The sequence below is a fragment of the Micropterus salmoides genome, unplaced genomic scaffold (assembly GCF_014851395.1).
Source record: "Micropterus salmoides isolate LMB-PRFRI ecotype aquatic unplaced genomic scaffold, ASM1485139v1 Ms_hic_scaffold_2, whole genome shotgun sequence".
NCBI classification, from domain to species: domain Eukaryota; kingdom Metazoa; phylum Chordata; class Actinopteri; order Centrarchiformes; family Centrarchidae; genus Micropterus; species Micropterus salmoides.
Window position 1 is genome coordinate 4,509,787 of NW_024041150.1, and position 19,013 is coordinate 4,528,799.

At 43.1% G+C, this 19,013-nt stretch overlaps 2 protein-coding genes across 2 annotated transcripts; one reads left to right on the plus strand and one right to left on the minus strand.

Annotated features, from left to right (window-relative positions):
* Positions 1 to 5,482: 5,482 nt before the first annotated feature.
* Positions 5,483 to 8,459, plus strand: adob (2-aminoethanethiol (cysteamine) dioxygenase b). Its single transcript, XM_038731178.1, has one exon. The coding sequence runs from the start codon at positions 5,572 to 5,574 to the stop codon at positions 6,328 to 6,330; it is 759 nt and encodes a 252-aa protein (XP_038587106.1). The 5' UTR covers positions 5,483 to 5,571; the 3' UTR covers positions 6,331 to 8,459.
* A 6,663-nt stretch (positions 8,460 to 15,122) lies between these two features.
* On the minus strand, positions 15,123 to 18,205 carry LOC119912147 (early growth response protein 2b-like). Its single transcript, XM_038731177.1, has 2 exons — positions 17,852 to 18,205; positions 15,123 to 17,659 (listed from the first exon to the last, which is right to left on the minus strand). Exons 1-2 carry the CDS (start codon positions 17,997 to 17,999, stop codon positions 16,602 to 16,604), a joined length of 1,206 nt encoding a protein of 401 aa, XP_038587105.1. The 5' UTR covers positions 18,000 to 18,205; the 3' UTR covers positions 15,123 to 16,601.
* Between the last annotated feature and the right edge of the window lie 808 nt (positions 18,206 to 19,013).

The window sequence follows — 19,013 nt, forward strand, 5'->3', positions numbered from 1 at the left end:
ATCTTTTGACCCAAACAGCTAAGGCGTTTCGTTCCAAAATGGATAAAGATGACGTTCACTTCTTCTGCGTGGGATTATTTTAAGTGTCCAGTGTGCCTGCAGTCCTGTTTCATAATATGCTCTGTCAGGTGACTGTCTGTCAGAGCATTTCAACACAAAATCACACAAAACTCTTGTATTGCTGTAATAAACATCCGATCAGAGAGCTTCACTTTCTGTTATCACCATCGAGGTTGTGCTTTTTCATGGTTCTGGCACATCTTTCCCATAAAATTGGCCACTCAGGCTCATCTGTAGGCTACTGTAGTATTTAAGGCCTTTCCACATTTTTAAATAAGGAAGAACAAGACTAAGGCTGTGCCAGAGATTAGGCTGCTTCCTATTTGCTACCTAGCGCAGCAATTATCAACCTTTCTAACTGTATTTATATACTCCCACTACACTGTTAGATGAACAAGTAACCCTTCATGAACATCTCCTGTCATCAAAATGTGTCCATTTGAATTGATTTTAAACTGGAAGTAAAGAACTACGTCAACTGTTTATCCGTCACAGTGAGCTATTTCAACTGTGTATCCATTCATTTTAGCTAATTATAGCTAACTATTTCAACTTTTTTAAATTACTTTTGGTAACTATTTGAAATGTTTCCAATAGGCCTAGCATAGTTTAACTTTTTATTACGTTTAGCTATTTTAGCTGTTACTTTAGCTATTTCAACCGTTTATCAGAATCAGAAGGAGCTTTATTGCCAAGCGGTGTTTTACACATACGAGGAATTTGCTGTGGCGACAATGTGGTGCACGTAGACAAACATACAGTCAACATAAATAAATGTAGAAATATATAAATATGGAGTGGAAGAACAACGTTGCAGATATATAAATGTGCATTATTCTGTGTCTGTGCCGTGCAGAAGTAACACAACGGAAGAGAATATTATGTACATATAAATATATAAACTGACAACATAAAAATATACAACGTGCGATGTGCCAGGTCTGTTCCCGACACGAGATGAAACAGTATTTACATGTGCAGGCGACATTTGTATCATTTGCAAGAGGGGAGTGTCAGTGGGGGACCCGGGCCTTGTTAATGAGGCTGCAGACGGGAAGAAGCTGTTTTTGTGCCGAGAGGTTTTGGTCCTGATGGACCGCAGCCTCCTGCCAGAGGGGAGAGTCTGAAACAGTTTGTGTCCGGGGTGGGAGGAGTCAGCTGCAATCTTTCCTGCTCGCCTCAGTGTCCTCGAGGCGTACAGGTCCAGAAGAGAAGAGATCCAGACTGTTCTGGCTGCACCAGGTCACCAGATGGTCGATCTCCCCCCTGTAGGCGGACTCATCCCCACCAGAGATGAGCCCAATGAGGGTGGTGTCGTCCGCAAACTTCAGGAGCTTGACAGACTGGTGACTGGAGGTGCAGCTGTTGGTGTACAGGGAGAAGAGCAGGGGGGAAAGAACGCAGACTTGAGGGGAACCGGTGCTGATGGTCCTGGAGTCAGAGACATGTTTTCCCAGCTTCACATGCTGCTTCCTGTCCGTCAGGAAGTCAGTGATCCACCTGCAGGTGGAGTCAGGCACGTTCAGCTGAGAGAGCTTGTCCTGCAGCAGGGCCGGTATGATGGTGTTAAAAGCAGAGCTGAAGTCTACAAACAGGATCCTGGCGTAGGTTCCTGGGGAGTCCAGGTGCTGGAGGATGTAGTGAAGGGCCATGTTTACTACATCATCTACAGACCTGTTGGCTCTGTAGGCGAACTGCAGGGGGTCCAGGAGTGGGTCTGTGATGGATTTTAGGTGGGACAACACAAGGCGTTCAAAGGACTTCATAACCGCAGAGGTCAGGGCGACGTTTAGTCCAGTGGTCCTTGGTTTCTTGGGGACAGGGATGATGGTGGAGGCTTTGAAGCAGGCTGGCACATGGCATGACTCCAGTGAGGTGTTAAAAATGTCTGTGAACACCGGAGACAGCTGATCAGCACAGTGCTTCAGGGTGGATGGGGAGACAGAGTCCGGCCCAGCTGCTTTGCGGGGTTTCTGCCTCCTGAAAAGACCGTTGACTTCCTTCTCTGTGATGGAGAGAGGAGGGGAGGAGGTGGAGCTGGCCAGCTCTGAGGAGGGAGGGGAAGAAGTGGTGGACTGGGGCTGAAGCTGAGCGGAGGAGTCACGGGGGACGGTGTCCGATTGACTCTCAAAGCGGCAGTAGAACTGGTTCAGCTCATTTGCCAGGCGAGAATCGTTTATAGAGTGGGGGACTTTGGGTTTATAGTTTGTGATCTGTCTGAACCCCTTCCAGACAGAATTGGCGTCATTTGCAGAGAACTGGTTTTTTAGTCTCTCTGTGTACAGTCGTTTAGCTTCTCGCACCTCCCTGTTAAACCTGTACGTTAACGTTTTACAGTTAATGATAAGAAATTCCAGAGCAGGAGAACAGTGCTGCTGAATCACTGTAACGTCGGTACACCAGCCATTGTTAATATAAAAGCAGACACATCCACCTTTTGTTTTGCCGGAGAGTTCTGTGTCGCTGTCCGCTCTGTACAGTTGGAAACCTGCCAGGCTTCCAATATAGCCTGTATATATATATATATATATATATATATATATATATCCTATACATATATATATGTATAGGATATATATCCAATAGGCTTATCCAATACTAACTACTAACTAACTAACTAACTACTATAACTGTTTATGTATTACTTTTAGCTAAGTATTTCAACTACATTCATTACTTTTAGCTAACTATTTTGTTACTTTTAGTTAACTATTTCAACTTTAAATCCATTACTTTTAGCTATTTCAATTAAATCCATTATCTTAGCCAACAATTTCAACCAATAGCCTTCTTTTAGCTAACTACTGTTATGCTACTTTTAACTATTTCAATATGTTTCTTTCAGCTATTTCATTACTTTTAGCTAACAATTTCAACTGTTTATTCATTACGTTTACTAGAACTGTTTATGTATTACTTTTAGCTATTTCAATGATTTTCAGTCATTTTAACTCAAACCATGATCTTTTCCTAAAGTACTTAAAGTACTCAGTCAATATGGGAGCTATCAAAAGTGATTTAAAGTGTGGGGCAGACCTTTTTGTTTACTTCCAGATCAGGGATTGTGAGTTTTAATAACAATATTTTTAAGACAGATGAATTTCAAATAAAACATTAAAACCATACACCACATAGCTGCTGGGAACTAAAAGGTTTCACGTCTGCTGCTGCTGGGTTTTCCCCAGTTGAGACATTACATATGTTGACTGTATGAGTAATGAGTAATGAATGACTTCAGGCAAAGATCATTAAAAGTTACATTTTCTACTGCATGTTGGGTATTGTAGTGCTTTGTCTCGTGCAGTTGGTTGGATATTAAATGAATCCATTCATTCACAAGAAGACAATCATTTGTATTATGAAGAAATCTGACAAGAAAATCAGCTTTGATTTATTGTTTTACTGAAACTTTATTTTGCGTCAGTGAGCGCAGTACAGACGGCCGGTTGACTACATGTCCCACAATGCACTAGGTGTCAACGGTAGAGCGCTGCCTAGTGCGGACGTGTTTAATAGTTATTCAAAAATGGGGTGCTGAAGTCGTTTAGACAGACTGACCAAAGTCCAAATATGTGTGAAAATCACTCCAACAAATGCATTTTATCGGATATTTATTGTGTTGTTTTCTACGTAGGAAGCCTCACGTGTTCATAAGCAAAGAAAAACCGAATGTATGAACACGCTAAGGAGCAGAAACCAGACAGATTAAAGTGGCCAATGAACCTGGTGCGAATCAAAGAGTAGGAAACAGGAGAGAGTCTCACTCCGCCATCATTTCAGGCTACTGCAGCGTCATTATAAAAGCGGCACTCTGTCTGGTAGCCTCATTTTGTTGAAAGGAGAAAAAAAAAAAAAGTTTAATATTTTGATATGTTTTTAATTTGCACATGTATTTTTAAAGTCATGACGATCTCGCATGACCATGTTGTTTATTTGGTCAAGTGCAAAAACTAATAGCCTCAACATATATTTTGCATATCACTGCACAAACTGCCACATTACACAAAGTCCTTATTATTCTTTTATATATTTTGGGTTTTTTTATATTTATATATTTAGGCTAAATACAAATCCTTTCCCCCAGTAATATGTTTGGACAACACAAATCCGAAGTAATACACATGTAAATAACTGCCACACTGTTTTTTTTTCCTTTTACACATAGTTCTATTTATAACTTGCATTTATTTGTTCCATTTTATATATTTTAACATCTATTTATGTCAACTGTTTTTGTCTATGTCTATCACCAAAGCAAATTCCTTGTACGTGTAAAGAACTACTTGGCAATAAAGGGCTTTCTGATTCTGACTTTAGTTTATTTGACAAATAACAAATAAGATTTATATACTACACTTGTGTGCCAGGGATAACACACAGGACATATTTTCTTTGTGGTCTTGGATAAAAAATGATTTATATGTGGGATTTGGGTTGTGTTTTCACTTCTTTCATGTGTGAAGTGAACAGTGTTGGGGAGTAACCATTTACATGAAATTTAGTTACGTGATATAATTGTAATAATAATAAATGTAACTGTAATCCATTACAGTTACTGGGAAAATGTGTGATTATATGTTGAATAATATTCCTTTTGTTGCTTTGCATAGTTTTGATGTGCACACTGTCTTCCTTGGCCATGTCCAGCCACAGCCGCTTAGTAAAGTTTGATGCTGTTCTGATGCTTTTGATTGGTTCTCATGTTTAAATTTGCAGCGCTGCCAGTCTGCTAGTTAAACTGCCTCTCAAGCTGTCTTTTGTAAATGGTTAACGGTTGAAAATGTTGATTGGAAATTTAGAAAAGCAATAAAAAAGTAAATGTTATAAGTTACATAACCTTGATTAAGTAAATGAAATAGTAAAACTACTTTTACAATTTAAGTGAAAATCAGAATCAGAAAGAGCTTTATTGCCAAATAGTATTTTACATATATGAGGAATTTGCTTTGGTGATAATGTAGACAAACAAACATACGCTTGAAGTGCAAAAATATATAAATATGAAACAAACAGATGCAAGTTATAAAAGAATAATAGAACTATGTGTAGAGAAAAAACTATTTGTCTGATATTTACACGTGCATCACTTCGTATTTGTGTTGTGCAGACATATTACAGGAGGAGAGCGCAGTGCAGTGATATGCAAAATATTTACATGAGAATTACATGTGCAAAGACATTTACACAAGGCTATGTTTTGTAAAGAGGGGTTGAGCCAGCTGCCCATGGGTTAAAGATTGGGAAGGTTAAATAAGGTTAAATTAACCTATTGCATTTCCAAAGTAACCTTCCCAACACTGATAGTGAATTGTGTTAATGTCCGTGCCATTGTATAGGCCTAGTTACTCTGTATGCATGATTGAAAATGTAAAATGAAGAGTAGAAGGGCTGGAACACGAAGGAGAATAGTTGCGGAGTGAGTCATCTCGCCAACAGACGATCTTTGCTGGCTAAAGTTGCTACCGCTAACACGGACCAGGGGAGACCGGGCAGCGCGTTCCTGGCTTCGGTATGATGCCCCGTGACAGCAACATGACCTCCATCGTGCAGAGAATAGCTCGGCAGGCCCTCGTCACCTTCAGGAGCCCGCCCCGGGCCGGCGAGGAGCCCGGTAAGTCTTTCCTGGAGAACCAGAGTAAGCTGAAGAGCCTGATGACGGAAGTGCGAGCCGCGGACCTGAAGCTGGTCCCGCGGAGAGCCGACGACGGCTCGCCCGGTGCGCCCCCTCCGTACCACCACGGCGCGCCCCCGGTCACCTACATGCACATCTGCGAGACGGACCACTTCAGCATGGGGGTGTTTCTGCTGAAAAGCGGCGCGTCCATCCCGCTGCACGACCACCCGGGGATGCACGGCATGCTCAAAGTCATGTACGGCAAGGTCAGGATCAGCTGCTTCGACAGGCTGGCCGGGAGCCCGCAGGTGAACCCCCAGCTCCCCCCGGCTCAGGTGGACGCTCTGCGGCGCTCCGTGCTCCGCTCCACCGGGGAGTACACGGAGGAGAGCGGCCCGTGCGTCCTCACCCCTGACCGGGACAACCTGCACCAGATCGACGCCGTGGACGGCCCGACGGCGTTCATGGACATCCTGGCCCCGCCGTACGACCCGGACGACGGCAGGGACTGTCACTATTACAAGGTCCTGACAGAAGCGGAGGTTAAAAACACAGAGAAGAAGAAGGAGGAGGAGGTCTGGCTCATGGAGATCTCACAGCCTCAGGAGTTCTGGTGCGGAGGGGAGCCGTACCCGGGCCCGGAGGTCTGCCTCTGATCAGACCGACCTGTTGAATGTCTCCCCTTTTTCTCGGGCTGGTCTGGCTTTTTGTGCACCCTGTAGAGGCACAAGGCCGGAGGCCTGTTGGACTTGATTGGACAAACATGGTTCTAAATGAAGGGTCACTCTCTAAATCATTAATCCAAACCTGAAGCCTTTGCAGACTTAGACACACAGTTAGATAGCTTTTGCAGAACAGGTGACCCACCTGGGGAACAGCACAAAAAAAATATTATTTGACCTCATTGTATTGTTTTAAAATGAAATATGAAGACTCCAGTTTCCTTTTGACCCCCAGGCCACCAAACAACATCCTGCTTGTAACATGACCACTTCCTGTATCTGGATTATTAAGGACAGAAAAGTCATTTTTACTCTCTTTCACTCGTCATCTTGCTTTAAATGCTCTTCTGGATTTCAATATTTTGGTGACACCAAATATCAAATGTATCCACGTCCACTTTGTGAACTCGGAGGAGACGTTTGAGCCTGTTGAGTCGAGAAGCAACTAAACCTCAGACGTTAATGTTGACGATTGACCGCTGTAACCAGGGAAAGAGCCTTGTGTGTCTCCTAAAAAGGCCTCCCTCCCCCCTTCACATGCACTTCTTCTGGGTTTATCTGCAGCATTTTAGTTTTAATTAAAGGCGGCGTCATTTGGAAAACAATTCAGGTGCATATTATCACCCATCAGCTGAAAGGCCAAAATTGGAGTCACAGAATTGATGTGCGCTAAAAATAAGGGCCTGTGAGGTATTTCAGATGGGGGGATGCCCAAGAAATGACAAATTGATGGTGTGCAGGGTGCTGATGCTGCGTTCAAGAAAACTCAGGAAGGCTGGGTTAAAGTCGGCGCCTCAGGTTTCGACTCCAAAAGGGAAACTTTGGGGAAGATTTTCAAAATCTTCACAACCTAAATTTCAGCTTTCAGTATTGCATGAACTTCAATATAAAGCAAGCACTTGCTGCTGCTGCTGCTGCTGCTGCTGCTGCTGAAACGCTAACCATACATAACAGTTGCATGCATTTTTCAACGCCATAGCACTGAATTGAAATTTACATAATGAAGGTTGTGAATTCCCGACTTCCAACTGAGCCTTGAATGCAGCATTAAAGAGCCGAGTTGTCTCTCTGGACGTTTCCCCGAGGACCCTGAGGGACTGTGTCCATGTGTTGTTGTTGTTTTTTAATCGCCTTCCTGCTTCAGGCTTTGTGACGTCTCGTTGCGGTCAGATGAATAAGAACTTCAGGTCTCTTTTGAGGCATCTGAAACTGCAGGTATTTTGTTTTCTCGCGTTGTGACTGATCCTCAGGGCTGTTTGTGATTTTTACCGCTGACTGATTTATTTTCAGGAGATTGTATTGAAGGATGTGAGTTAAATTTAGGCTTCGTCTCGGCACAAATGTTGATTATCACTGTGTCAGAAATGCAACTAATGAGACGTGAAAGGTGAACGTAAAGGTTTATAGAGTTTAAATTGCAAAGACTGAAGCTAAACAACCTGCTGAATGAATCATATAATATTCTGTTATAAATCTAAATAGATTATGCTGAAACATTTGGTGGCCTGAAACTAAAGCACTAAAGATTTTGGAGAATCGGAGCGTTTTGAAATGTGAAATGACGCATTTCAGATAACTTTTATGTCAAACTGCGTCCTAATTAGGAAAAGAAACTTCAAAATGTCAAGTTTGTGAACGGTGAATAAAGCCGAAGTGCTGCGTGTTGCATCACTGGGAGTGAAACTCTACAGGTCTTCTGATTGGCTCTTGAAATCAGGCCTCAGTCCAGAATCTGATTCTCCAACTGCAGCCGAAGTTAAATGAACAGTAACTGTATTGATGTCTTCTGCCTGTCAGTTCATATAAAACGTGCTGTTTATTTTGCCTAAACATGTCTTGTTTTGTGTCTGTCAACGTGTGACGATCTGAACAAAAATAATAAGTTCAGGAAATGATAAATACGGTAATTCTAACAAAAAACACAATGTCACAATTTTAATTTCTCAACATTTCTTCTTAGTTCGTCTCGCTGAACTAAAAATGTTAAAGTTATTTGATAAAAGCCATTCTGACCCAAGTTGATCTAATTTTTTGTTGTTTAAAATAAGCTGTAATTTTCTTTATTGTGTTAATTATATATATGTATATGTAAGATAAGTTATGTAATTGTTTAGAGTGAAAGATTTTTATAGTTTTTGGTTAAAGTAGTAAAATGCTAGATTAGCATGTTTGGGGAAAGACCTTTTCCCATAAAATTACATTTGATTAAATACAAATTAATTTGTCAACTGTAGGTATTTATTTTATTTTATAATATGTTACCCAAAGCGTAGCCTTCTGAATGATACAACCCCACACTACCCTACATTTTATTGTGTTTTTAACGTGTTTTGGAGAAGCGTCTTGTTCCTTTTCTGAAACATGTTGGCACGGTAAAATCTACTGGATCAAGTTGCCGACCTAAACCTTTGATAAAACGTTATTCTTCCAGGGCTCCTTTAGCACGCTGATGAAAAAAGCTCTGTAAGATTGGCATCTTTGTCGGGAAGCCTAAAAGTAAAAGTGCGTTAAGTTATCTTCCACACAGCAGCTGTTGAGGCTTAAAGGATTCCTGCACTTGTCAGAGAAATTCAGGTATTAAAATCATTCATATGATTCTGCAAAGATACATGTAAACATCTCTGCAGAACTATGCAAAGAGGAGGTTTATGGGTAGTGCTCTTAGGATTTTCTGAAACAAGACAATCTGACATTCACGCCCACTTTAGGCAGCGACTTGCCCAGGTGTGCAGAGGTGAGAAAGTGAGCAGGGTTTAAACTTCTCTCTCAAGGTCATAGGTGTCATTTACACTGGGGACGCTGGGGACATGTTCCCCACCACTTTTTTGAAGTTCTGCACTTAAATAACAAATGAAAATGCCTTTAAAAAGGTTTATTTGAACATTAAAAAACGTGCAACGCAATTAAAATATAGAAGAAACAAATGTGCATTGTCCTAAAAAAGTAACTTAAGCTAAAAAAAAAATACAAGCTGCTGATTATAAAATGACCCAAAAACATGCCGCACCAATCAGTAACTTTAACAACTTCCTGACGCAGTTTCTTTTCGGCCAAGTTTTCCGTTCTCTAACCTTTGAACATGACAAAAGAGGAGGGAAGTCATCATGCCTACATATGTGCAGGGACGATATTACATAAGTAAAGTGGATCTACAGGAGAAACAGAACGACTGAGAGCATTATATTCTGTTTTATTTATATATTTTTGAAATGTCACCAGCCACCAGAATTTTGTGTTTCCTTTTACATAAATAAAAACATTTACACCATAAATTGGTGCAGAAACTTTCACCAGAATGCAGGAAATTTAAGTGTTTAATGATCTAAATTTCCCCGGGGACGTCCCACCAGACCTCCCGCTCATGTAGCTAAGTATTGAGGATATCTTTGTTAAAGGATCTTCTTGTCTCGTTCTTGTGAACCTTGTATCGTGATCGCCTTTGAGTGTGGAACAGCTAAAAACACTTGTTTCAGGCTCTTACTCCACTTTGGCCGTCACCATCTTGATTTTGTTTGGATGAGACCAAGCAGGAACCGCGGGGTCTGAGAAGTGAAGCCAGCGCTGAAGAGCCGTAAACCTGCGTCCTCTCCAGCAGCCAGCAGGGGGCGACTCCAGCGGCTGCAGAAAGAAGTGTGATTGTATAGAAGTCTATGAGAAAATGTTTCTACTTCTCAGCTGATTTATTCCTGATGAGTTTCTGGTCTCAGTCGCTAGTTTCAAGTCTTCTTCAACACAGCATGATGTTCATTTAGTAAATTATGGTCCCATTTAGAGGAACAGAGACCAGGAAGCAAGGGAGGCTTCAGGGCGGGGCTACAAGGTGATTGACAAGTCGCTACCATGGTGACCTGTCAATCAGGATAGAGGCGACTCATATCTGCTGCTCTGTGTACATTTAACCAGATTTAACCATCTTTTCCGGTATGTCCTTTGTTTTAAGCCTGTTTGTCGCTGGGCAAAAATAGCATCCCAGCTAATATCGCAGTTAAAGTGAATTACAGATGCACCTCGTCACGTCCGATTCCTGGTTGCACAAAATCAACATGGCGACGGCCTAAATAAGGTGAAAACTCTTGTGAAAGGGTCAAAGCTCTGAGAAGAAAGTGGAGTCGCCCCCTGCTGGCTGTTAGAGAGAATGACCAGTTAGAGCATCACTGTGATCCCCCGCCTGATGGTTTATTCACACTATACTTCACTTTCATCTTGCAAAGCCGACTATTATGTTATTAAATCCAAAATGCACCCATCACATATGGTTCATGTTGAAAGAAGACATGATGGTCGCTGGTCAATTTTTTAAACAGATGTGATTTCAAATGAATCCAGTTGTAATGTTGTAACTCAAGCATACTGACGCCTTTATGCCTAAAGTACTGGTGGGAAACCATGTTCCAGCCTGAGGTCATGTAAACTCTCGGGGCCTGGCCATGATGTTTCCTGTAGTGCAAACTCAACATCTGTCCCACATTAAAAGAGGGCATAGAAGGCAACGTCCCTTAACCTCTCAGAGGGCTCTGACTGCGAAACATCTGCAGGATGTGTTGAGTTTCATTAGCTTAACATCAAAATGTTCATTAAGGAGTCAAATTCAAAACATTAAAGGGGCCCAGTGGAGATACATGTTTACATTCAACACATATCACATATGGACACTTGGTCAAGACCCCTTGGCGTCACCTCTTAACGCCCTGAGTACCCCTAAGCATTTCTGGCTCTGCGGTCAAGTTAGCAATAATAAAAATGCAAATATTTTCAATATAAAAGCACTTACAACACTGTGAACATTAGATTTAGTCACCAAAAGTGCTTGGTTAGGTTTAGGAAAACATCATAGTTTTGGTTAAAATAACTACGTTACTTGCGTCACCTAAGTATGGTTACTTTTAGGGCTGACCCCGAATAGTCGAAGATTCGATGCTTCAATGGGCGGAGCCTGATTTGACTGTCAATCTCATAGTCGAAGCTTCGCAGTGAAACAAGGATCAGGCCGTTTTGGCGATATGGGGGTGCTCAACGTCTGATTTTACATAGAACCACCAGTTTTCCCCCAATAAGTTAATATACAGCCTGTTACAATATACATTTCAATGTTTAATGCTGTAAATAAACATGTAAAAAGAATAAAACTTTCAATAAATGTTTTTAAAGTGCGTCAATAAATCCAAATTGTAACCCTAACCCCGGGTCATCAGTGTGCATGTGGAAGAGACGGAGCTCCAGCTTCACTGGTGTTGTGCCGAGTTGTTCGCACCTCACGGTAATATTTTATCAATTTCAAATAGCTACTTGAAATAGACGCGGTTCCTCGCAAAACGCACAAGACCGGTGAGTAGCAGGCGAGAGAGAGAGAGAGAAAAGGGTCCTCAAAAAGCCTCAGTTTAGCTGGAAATTTAAAGTGTAAGTTGAATGACTAGAGACTGCAGCTCTGCAGCTTCTCAAGATTAAAGCGGAGCTACCGTGTGTAACACCCCCCCACCCCCTGCTCGCAATCGCCGCACACAAAAACACACATGATTCGACTACAGGCAGGACTTGACGATTCTGATTCGACTATATAAATCCTTAGTCGGGGACAGCCCTAGTTACTTCTGTAATTTACGCATCTTACATAACTTAAGTGACATTCAATTTTGAATGGTTGAAAGTCCGGTTTCTGGCCCATCCGTTCACTCCAACCACCTCCTTACTATAGATTTTCTGATAAATATGCCAAACCTACTTTTAAATTCCAAATGTGATGACTTGGGAGTGAAAACAGGTTGTTATATTATATTCAGTGTCAACATAGTCAAGGTATCGTGATATATTACAAAGTGCGGTTCTGTCCTATTATATCATTTCAGGCCCTTTTCATCCTCTCACACTTAAGCACTTACCAGGTGATGTCAACTAAGTCTGTGAGGGTTCAGGGTTTAGGGTGGAAATTGGGATTGGGCCTTAGTCTCCTTCGTCCTCCTGCCTGTGACCTGGAAATGAATCTCAGCGTGCCATCTTGAAGGAGGTCTCACTTCCTAAAATGCATCTTGAGGAAAGAGAGGGCTTATCGGAGGAGCTACGAGCGAGGATGCACAGGTGTGTCCTTTGTGGAAGTCTTTTCATCACCTGTGACGAATAAAAGGGGGGTATACAACCCACGGCGGCAGCAGGACTCTGTATTCATTCACCTCGATATGACTGATGTTTTTTATCACTGCAGGTAGGCGACACCCGATTCATCTGCTATAATCCTGACTGGTTTACAAGTGCAAATAGCTGCTGGTGTCAAATTATTATATCAAGAAGAACATTCTCTTCATTCAGCACTAATTTCTGTATTTCATGTTGTCATATGGAAATCAAATGCCCATTGTGTAGTTTGCACATCATTACAAAAGTACAGTCCTGTCTGTGCTGTATGCATGTGTGTGTGTTTAATTAAAAGTAAATATATTAGTTGTCATGAACAGTGTTAAGCTCGTCTGACAGAGGTCATAAAATACAGCGGTAGGCTTTAACAACACAATGCACGGATGATGCTGCTGTGCCAGACGTCATTTTTAATTCACATTGCTTTAAAATTACTGCTTCAAAGCAAGAATGCCTCATTTCATCAAATGCCTGCTGCCCCGATTCCTCGATTCCTCGTGTCTCGGGAGGGAGGGACTAAGACTTGAAGAGAGGAGGCGAGAAGGCACAAACTGACAAATGAGAAAGGGCTAAAACTCCATAGCTCCCCAGAGACCCTTTAATGTGTTGATCACTAAAACGATAAAATCATTCCCCGGAAACTGAAAGCTGGCATCAAGGAGGCAAAGCGGAGACATCAGCAGAGACTGGAGAGAGACCTCAACACCAAAGATATGTGGCAGGCCATCAAGAACATCACCGGCTACAAAAGCAGGAGCTCCCCCATCATGTGTGAGGCCACAGTACCTGATGAGCTCAACACCCTTTTATGCTCGCTTTGATCTCCTCAACAAGGAGTCAGATGGAAAGTCTGCTCCACCTCCAGAGGACCGGCCACTGTCAGTATGCTGAGAGTGAATATGAGTAAAGCTGCTGGGCCTGATAACATCCCTGGCTGTGTACTAAAAACCTGTGCCAATCAGCTAGTTGATGTTATTACTGACATTTTCAACATCTCACTGTCTCAGGAGAGGGTTCCCTCCTGCTTCAAGACAGCCACCATCGTTCCTGTACCTAAAAAGTCTGCAGTGTCTGGTCTGAACGACTGCTGCCCTGTGGCTCTCAACCCCATTCGGATGAAGTGCTTTGAGAAACTGGTTCTTCAGCACATAAAGAACAACATCCCAGCCAGCCTGGACCCTCACCAGTTTGCTTTCAGAACCAACAGATCCACAGAGGATGATATCTCCACTCAGCCCTCACACACCTTGGGAAAAATAACACCTACATCAGAATGCTGTTTGTAGATTTCAGCTCAGCATTCAACGTAAATCTCCTCATGAAGCTGATCAGCAAACTCAGGACTCTGGGTTTAAACACTCTGCAACTGGATACTGGACTTCCTCACAAACAGACCCCAGTCAGTTCAGATTGGCGGACTCACCTCCCCAGGGCTGTGTGGTCAGCCCCCTCCTGTTCACGCTGTACACCCACGACTGCATCCCCCGACATGAAGAGAACTCTATTGTGAAGTTTGCGGACGACACCACCATCACCTGCCAGATTTCAAACAACGACGAAATTGATAATCTTGCAGAGTGGTGCTCAGAGAACAACCTACTGCTCAACGTCAGCAAAACCAAGGAGCTGATCTTTGATTTCAGGAAGAAAGAGATAAAGACACACACTCCTGTCTGCATCAGTGGAGCTGAGGCGGAGCAGGTGAACAAAGCTCAGAAATACCAGTATTTCTTGAGGAAGCTTAAAAAGGCCAAATTCCCAAGTTCTTGTCAGTTTTTACAGAGGAGCAATAGAAAGCATCCTGACTGGAAACTTTACTGACATGGGATGTGCTCGGCTCAGGAACGGAGGGCTCTGCAGCGGGTGATTCAAACTGCTCAGAAGATCATTGGTACCCATCTCCCGAGCATCAGTGATATCGGTGAGGTGAGGTGCCTACGCAGAGCCCAAAGGTACCCACCCAACCACAGCCTGTTCACCCTGCTGCCTTCTGGGAAGAGAAGTTTCTGCTGCCGCACCACCAGCCTGCAGAGCAGCTTTTCCCCCCAGTCTATCAGACTCTTAAACTCTAATTCATCCTCAGCACTGCTCCAGTGATGATAGTTTATTTCTGTTTACCATTTTTCATAATTGATTCGTATTAATTAATTAATCTGCTATGTAGCAGAAGGGAGTTACAAAACTTAATTTCCCTCTATAGCCTGTTATATTCTGACAACAAACCTACCGACCTTAAGTTCTTACACTATAGAGCTGCTTCAGGCATCGTCACGTTGAAACAGGAAAGAGACAAAATGATGACGCAAAACGTTGGAAGCACGCTTTTATCTAAAATATCTTGTGGCTTTAAGATTTTCCCCTCGCTGGAACAAGGAGGCCCAAAGTTTGTTGACTATTTTAAATACATCTAAAATGGATTTCGGACATGCAGTTCAACAAAATCTCAACCTCATGGTCCATTTAGTAGCTGTTCTGGAGCTTTGATAATATGCCACTTTCAAACATGGAGAAGAAATAACAGCTGGACAAACACCATCCGCTGAGGAAGATCATGTGATATGATCAAAAGCGCCAGAAGAATCACTAAATAGACGCTGAGGTGAGATTGTTTTGTAAGCAATTTAATATAAGTCAAAATAAAGAGCAGCAGCAGGCAGCCACAACAAGTCAACATTTATTTGTATCGACAAAAAAAGCTTTAGTGCTCGACTTGGTTGCATAAAAATTACAAAACACAAAAACAGAACCTTTATTTGTCCAGTGACTCTTTCTCTCACACTCATCAGGTAGGAATGCTGGTCTGTGCACACACACCTGAAAGCAGCCAAAGATAACATCAAACCAGACCAGGAGACAGATCATCAGGCTACAGTCTCAAGCTGTGCTGCGACCAACATCAGCTCTTCATCAGGTGCATAAAAGAAACATATTGACAGACACGTTTCAACATTTCTAATACCATACAAAAAAATAGGTTAAAAAAGCTTCATTTTGCTGCATCCCAATAAAATTTCCAGTTTCCACCTTAGCCCCGCCCTGATTTTGATGTCACAGCACACCCAAGCGATGCTGTGACATCACTTTGACATCAAACTCCTTTGACTACCCCAACAGATTAAATATTAGCGAATGTAATTACTGTTTGACGTCTGTTTTTATTTTTACATCAACTTTTCAAAAGTGTTGCAGGTTAAAAACTGTCATTTAGATAGAAAAGCATCATTAGTGGTATTTAATCTGCCATCACAACAATACAAAATATTAACTGTGTCATGTAAACCCTGCAAAGCCTAATTTAACTTTAACATGAGTTGATGTTTTAATGGTGTTGAACATAGATGATGTAGCTACTATTTAAATTAGATCCTAACTTATAGTTTTCCCACTACAAAACCAAAGCATATAAGAGCTATTCTTGTGTCGTTACTGTAGTTTTCAAGTGAAACTAGACTGATTTTGATTTTGCGAATAGGCTGCTGTGTGTTTGAGGGGGAAAATGGTGCAAAAAGTTTAAATAAGGGTCCAGAAATCCCCTCTGATCAACAGGTTTTGTGCAGCTGGAGGCAGTGTAGCAGCAGTAAATCCTCCTGCATCACTCAGACTCAGCTGACTTGCAGGATTTTGGTATTAGCAGCCTGACTTTGTAATTGAATCCCTGAGAATATGAAGCATAGACAGTAAACACAAGGCCTTGCCACTGATCACTGAAGCAAGCTGTAGCTGCTGGGTACATTGAGGTGCACATTCTGAAACCTATTGTGTTTTAAAGAGCACACTGACACCAGCTTTACAGTATTTTAAGCCAAACTCCCTTTACATTTCATGTAATTTAATACTCAAATGTGTGGACATACATGTGAGTTAATAATCTGGACAGTGACTGATGAGAGAGGAATGATGTTCATGTGATAAATAATGACCATATGAACATATGATTGGGAACTCTGGTTCTCCCTGATATGGTTTCCATAGAGATTCTTCCTTTTGGGCTCTGTTGGCAGGCAGACTGAGGCAGGAGCGGATCCAGTTGATGTTCAAAAAGTTTACATTCAGCAGCATCGGGCCGTGCGCGGTGAGGATTAGGACGCAGAGGACTTTTTCTCCTTCTGGCGGAGGTGAATCTTCATGTGCCTCCTCCTCTCGTCACTCCGGGCGAACTTTCTCCCGCACTGGTCGCAGGAGAAGGGTTTCTCTCCGGTGTGCGTGCGGATGTGGGTGGTGAGGTGGTCGCTGCGGCTGAAGTTCCTCATGCAGATGCGGCACTGGAAGGGTTTGTGGCCGGTGTGGATGCGCAGGTGACGGCTCAGCTCGTCCGACCTGGAGAACCGGCGGTCGCAGCTCTCCGCCGGGCACGGATACGGTCTCTGGTGGACGGGCGTCTTGCTCGGACGGTTCGGGTACTTCCTGGGTCTCAAGATCGGCCTGAGAGGGAGGTTCTGGTGGCTCGGGAAAGCGGCGGCCATTGGACCCTCGACGCCTGGCGAGGGCGCGCCGAGCGTAAAGTTTCTGATGGTGTTGAGAGGGGTGAGAGGCGGGGGCACCCTGAGGGAGTCTAGCGGGTACGGGAGGGATTTCCTCTCGGGGAAAGACGTCTGGATATCTCTCTGGCAGCTCTGCTGGTAGAAGCCTCCGTACTCAGGCATGATGGACAGCAGCGCGGCGCCGTCTACTGTCGGTTTGGGCACAGAGTTGTAGGACGGAGACGGGTGGTAGGACACGGCACAGGTGGACGTCGCCAGGTAGCCCCCTGCCGACTGGTCTTGGTACATGTCCCCGCTGCAGGAATAGGAAGGGTGAGGCTGGGAGTGAGGGTGAGGGGGCGCGTACATGTGACCGAGGTCCGGATGACCGTGCGCCATGGTGCCGTCCCCCGCCTCCGCTGCGTCTCCTCCTCCTGCGTAAATCTCGGGTGATTCTGACTGCGATCCAGGCAACGTGACCGGTCCCGGGGTGGCGATGTCAGCGCTGACCACGTTGATAACGTCCCCCGGTGTCCACGGTCCTCTTGCGCTTCTGGAGTCCACCGAGAACTTGCCGCTAAACGCCACAGGCTGCGTGCGTAATGTTGCTACGTACTGCGCCAAGTCGCCGTGGAGAAGCAGCCCAGGTGCGATTCTCTCCTCGAACAGAAGGTCACCTGAAAACAAGGAGATGTACACTCGGTTAGAATGAAAACAAAGGATCATATTAACCTTTTCATCTTATGGCAGCACTTAACGACGATTGATTGACTTCATCACCTCATTAGAACATTTCTGGAGCAACCAAAGTCAGAATGTTGCACTTTCACTCAAACCTCTATATTTACCTACAAATGACAAAATCTTACCGCTTTCACTCTCATCGGGTTTCCCTTCATGCTCTTCCTCCCCTACCGCCTCCTCTTTAAAAACAATCCCCTCTGCCCTGTACACATCTTTAGGAATACTATCTACAATACTGCTAAGGGACACGGCATCAACTACTTTAGCAGCCATTCTGTCTTTTGAAGTGGAGATCTGCCGATTTAAACTAATATCCAAGTCACTGTCTCCAGTTTTCTGCCTCACCGACTCTCAAACATTATAAATATTTCCCCGCATTTTCTCTGTTCCGCCTCTCACCTCCTGCACGGTGCAGTATGGTTATAAAGGGGATCTCTGGGTGTCCCGTTACGTCATTCACCAAATATGGACTTGGGGGTTTTTTTAAAGAGGGAACTCCAGAAATAGGGCTGGTGAAACTCACAGTGTAGGAACGTGGAAACAATTAAAAATTAGGATGTTGGCGTTGAACGACAATACAAGTAAAAAAAAAAACTGGATCTGAATTTGGGGGATTTTATTTTAACATTTATCAGAAACATCAGCTTCATGCTGATCTCAGACTCGTCTATAAAACGGGGCACAAAGCTCCATCTTTCGGAATTCCGGTGACACTTTCTCCATAAATGGATTCTCCGGTGAGGTGAGAGGATCTCGGTCAGCTTATATGGCTGGTATCCGGATAAAACTGCGTTGCATTGTGTTGTCTTTGTGCCAGCCGAGCCCACACACTGACTGCACGGACCCGTTTGTTTTCTCTCTTGCCTTGTCAGGAACAGATTATTGCTCTGACTGAGTCTTGCTATTGTCGGCCCTTTCAGATAGATGGGGTGATTAGTGAGAGAGTTAACTCTTTTATTTGTATTTCCGTGGGAAGCTGGCTGGTCTTGATGGTGTCTCTTGTTAAAAAATGCGTTTATAAAGTTTATGTGAAGAGGCAACCACAGGATATGTTGCTGATAGAGAGATAACCTGCAGCTGCAAATATTTCTGTATTCTGACGCTGGTCCTTACTTTTAGAGCCTTGCAGGGACAGTAATTCTAGTAATACTAATACTAATAATAATAATACATTTGATTTATTTAGTGCTTTATGAGGTCCGCAAATGCACTTTAAAGGTAAAAAAAAGACAAAACAAGATCAGCATAAAAAACATGATAATTAATTAATTAATTAACAATTAATGT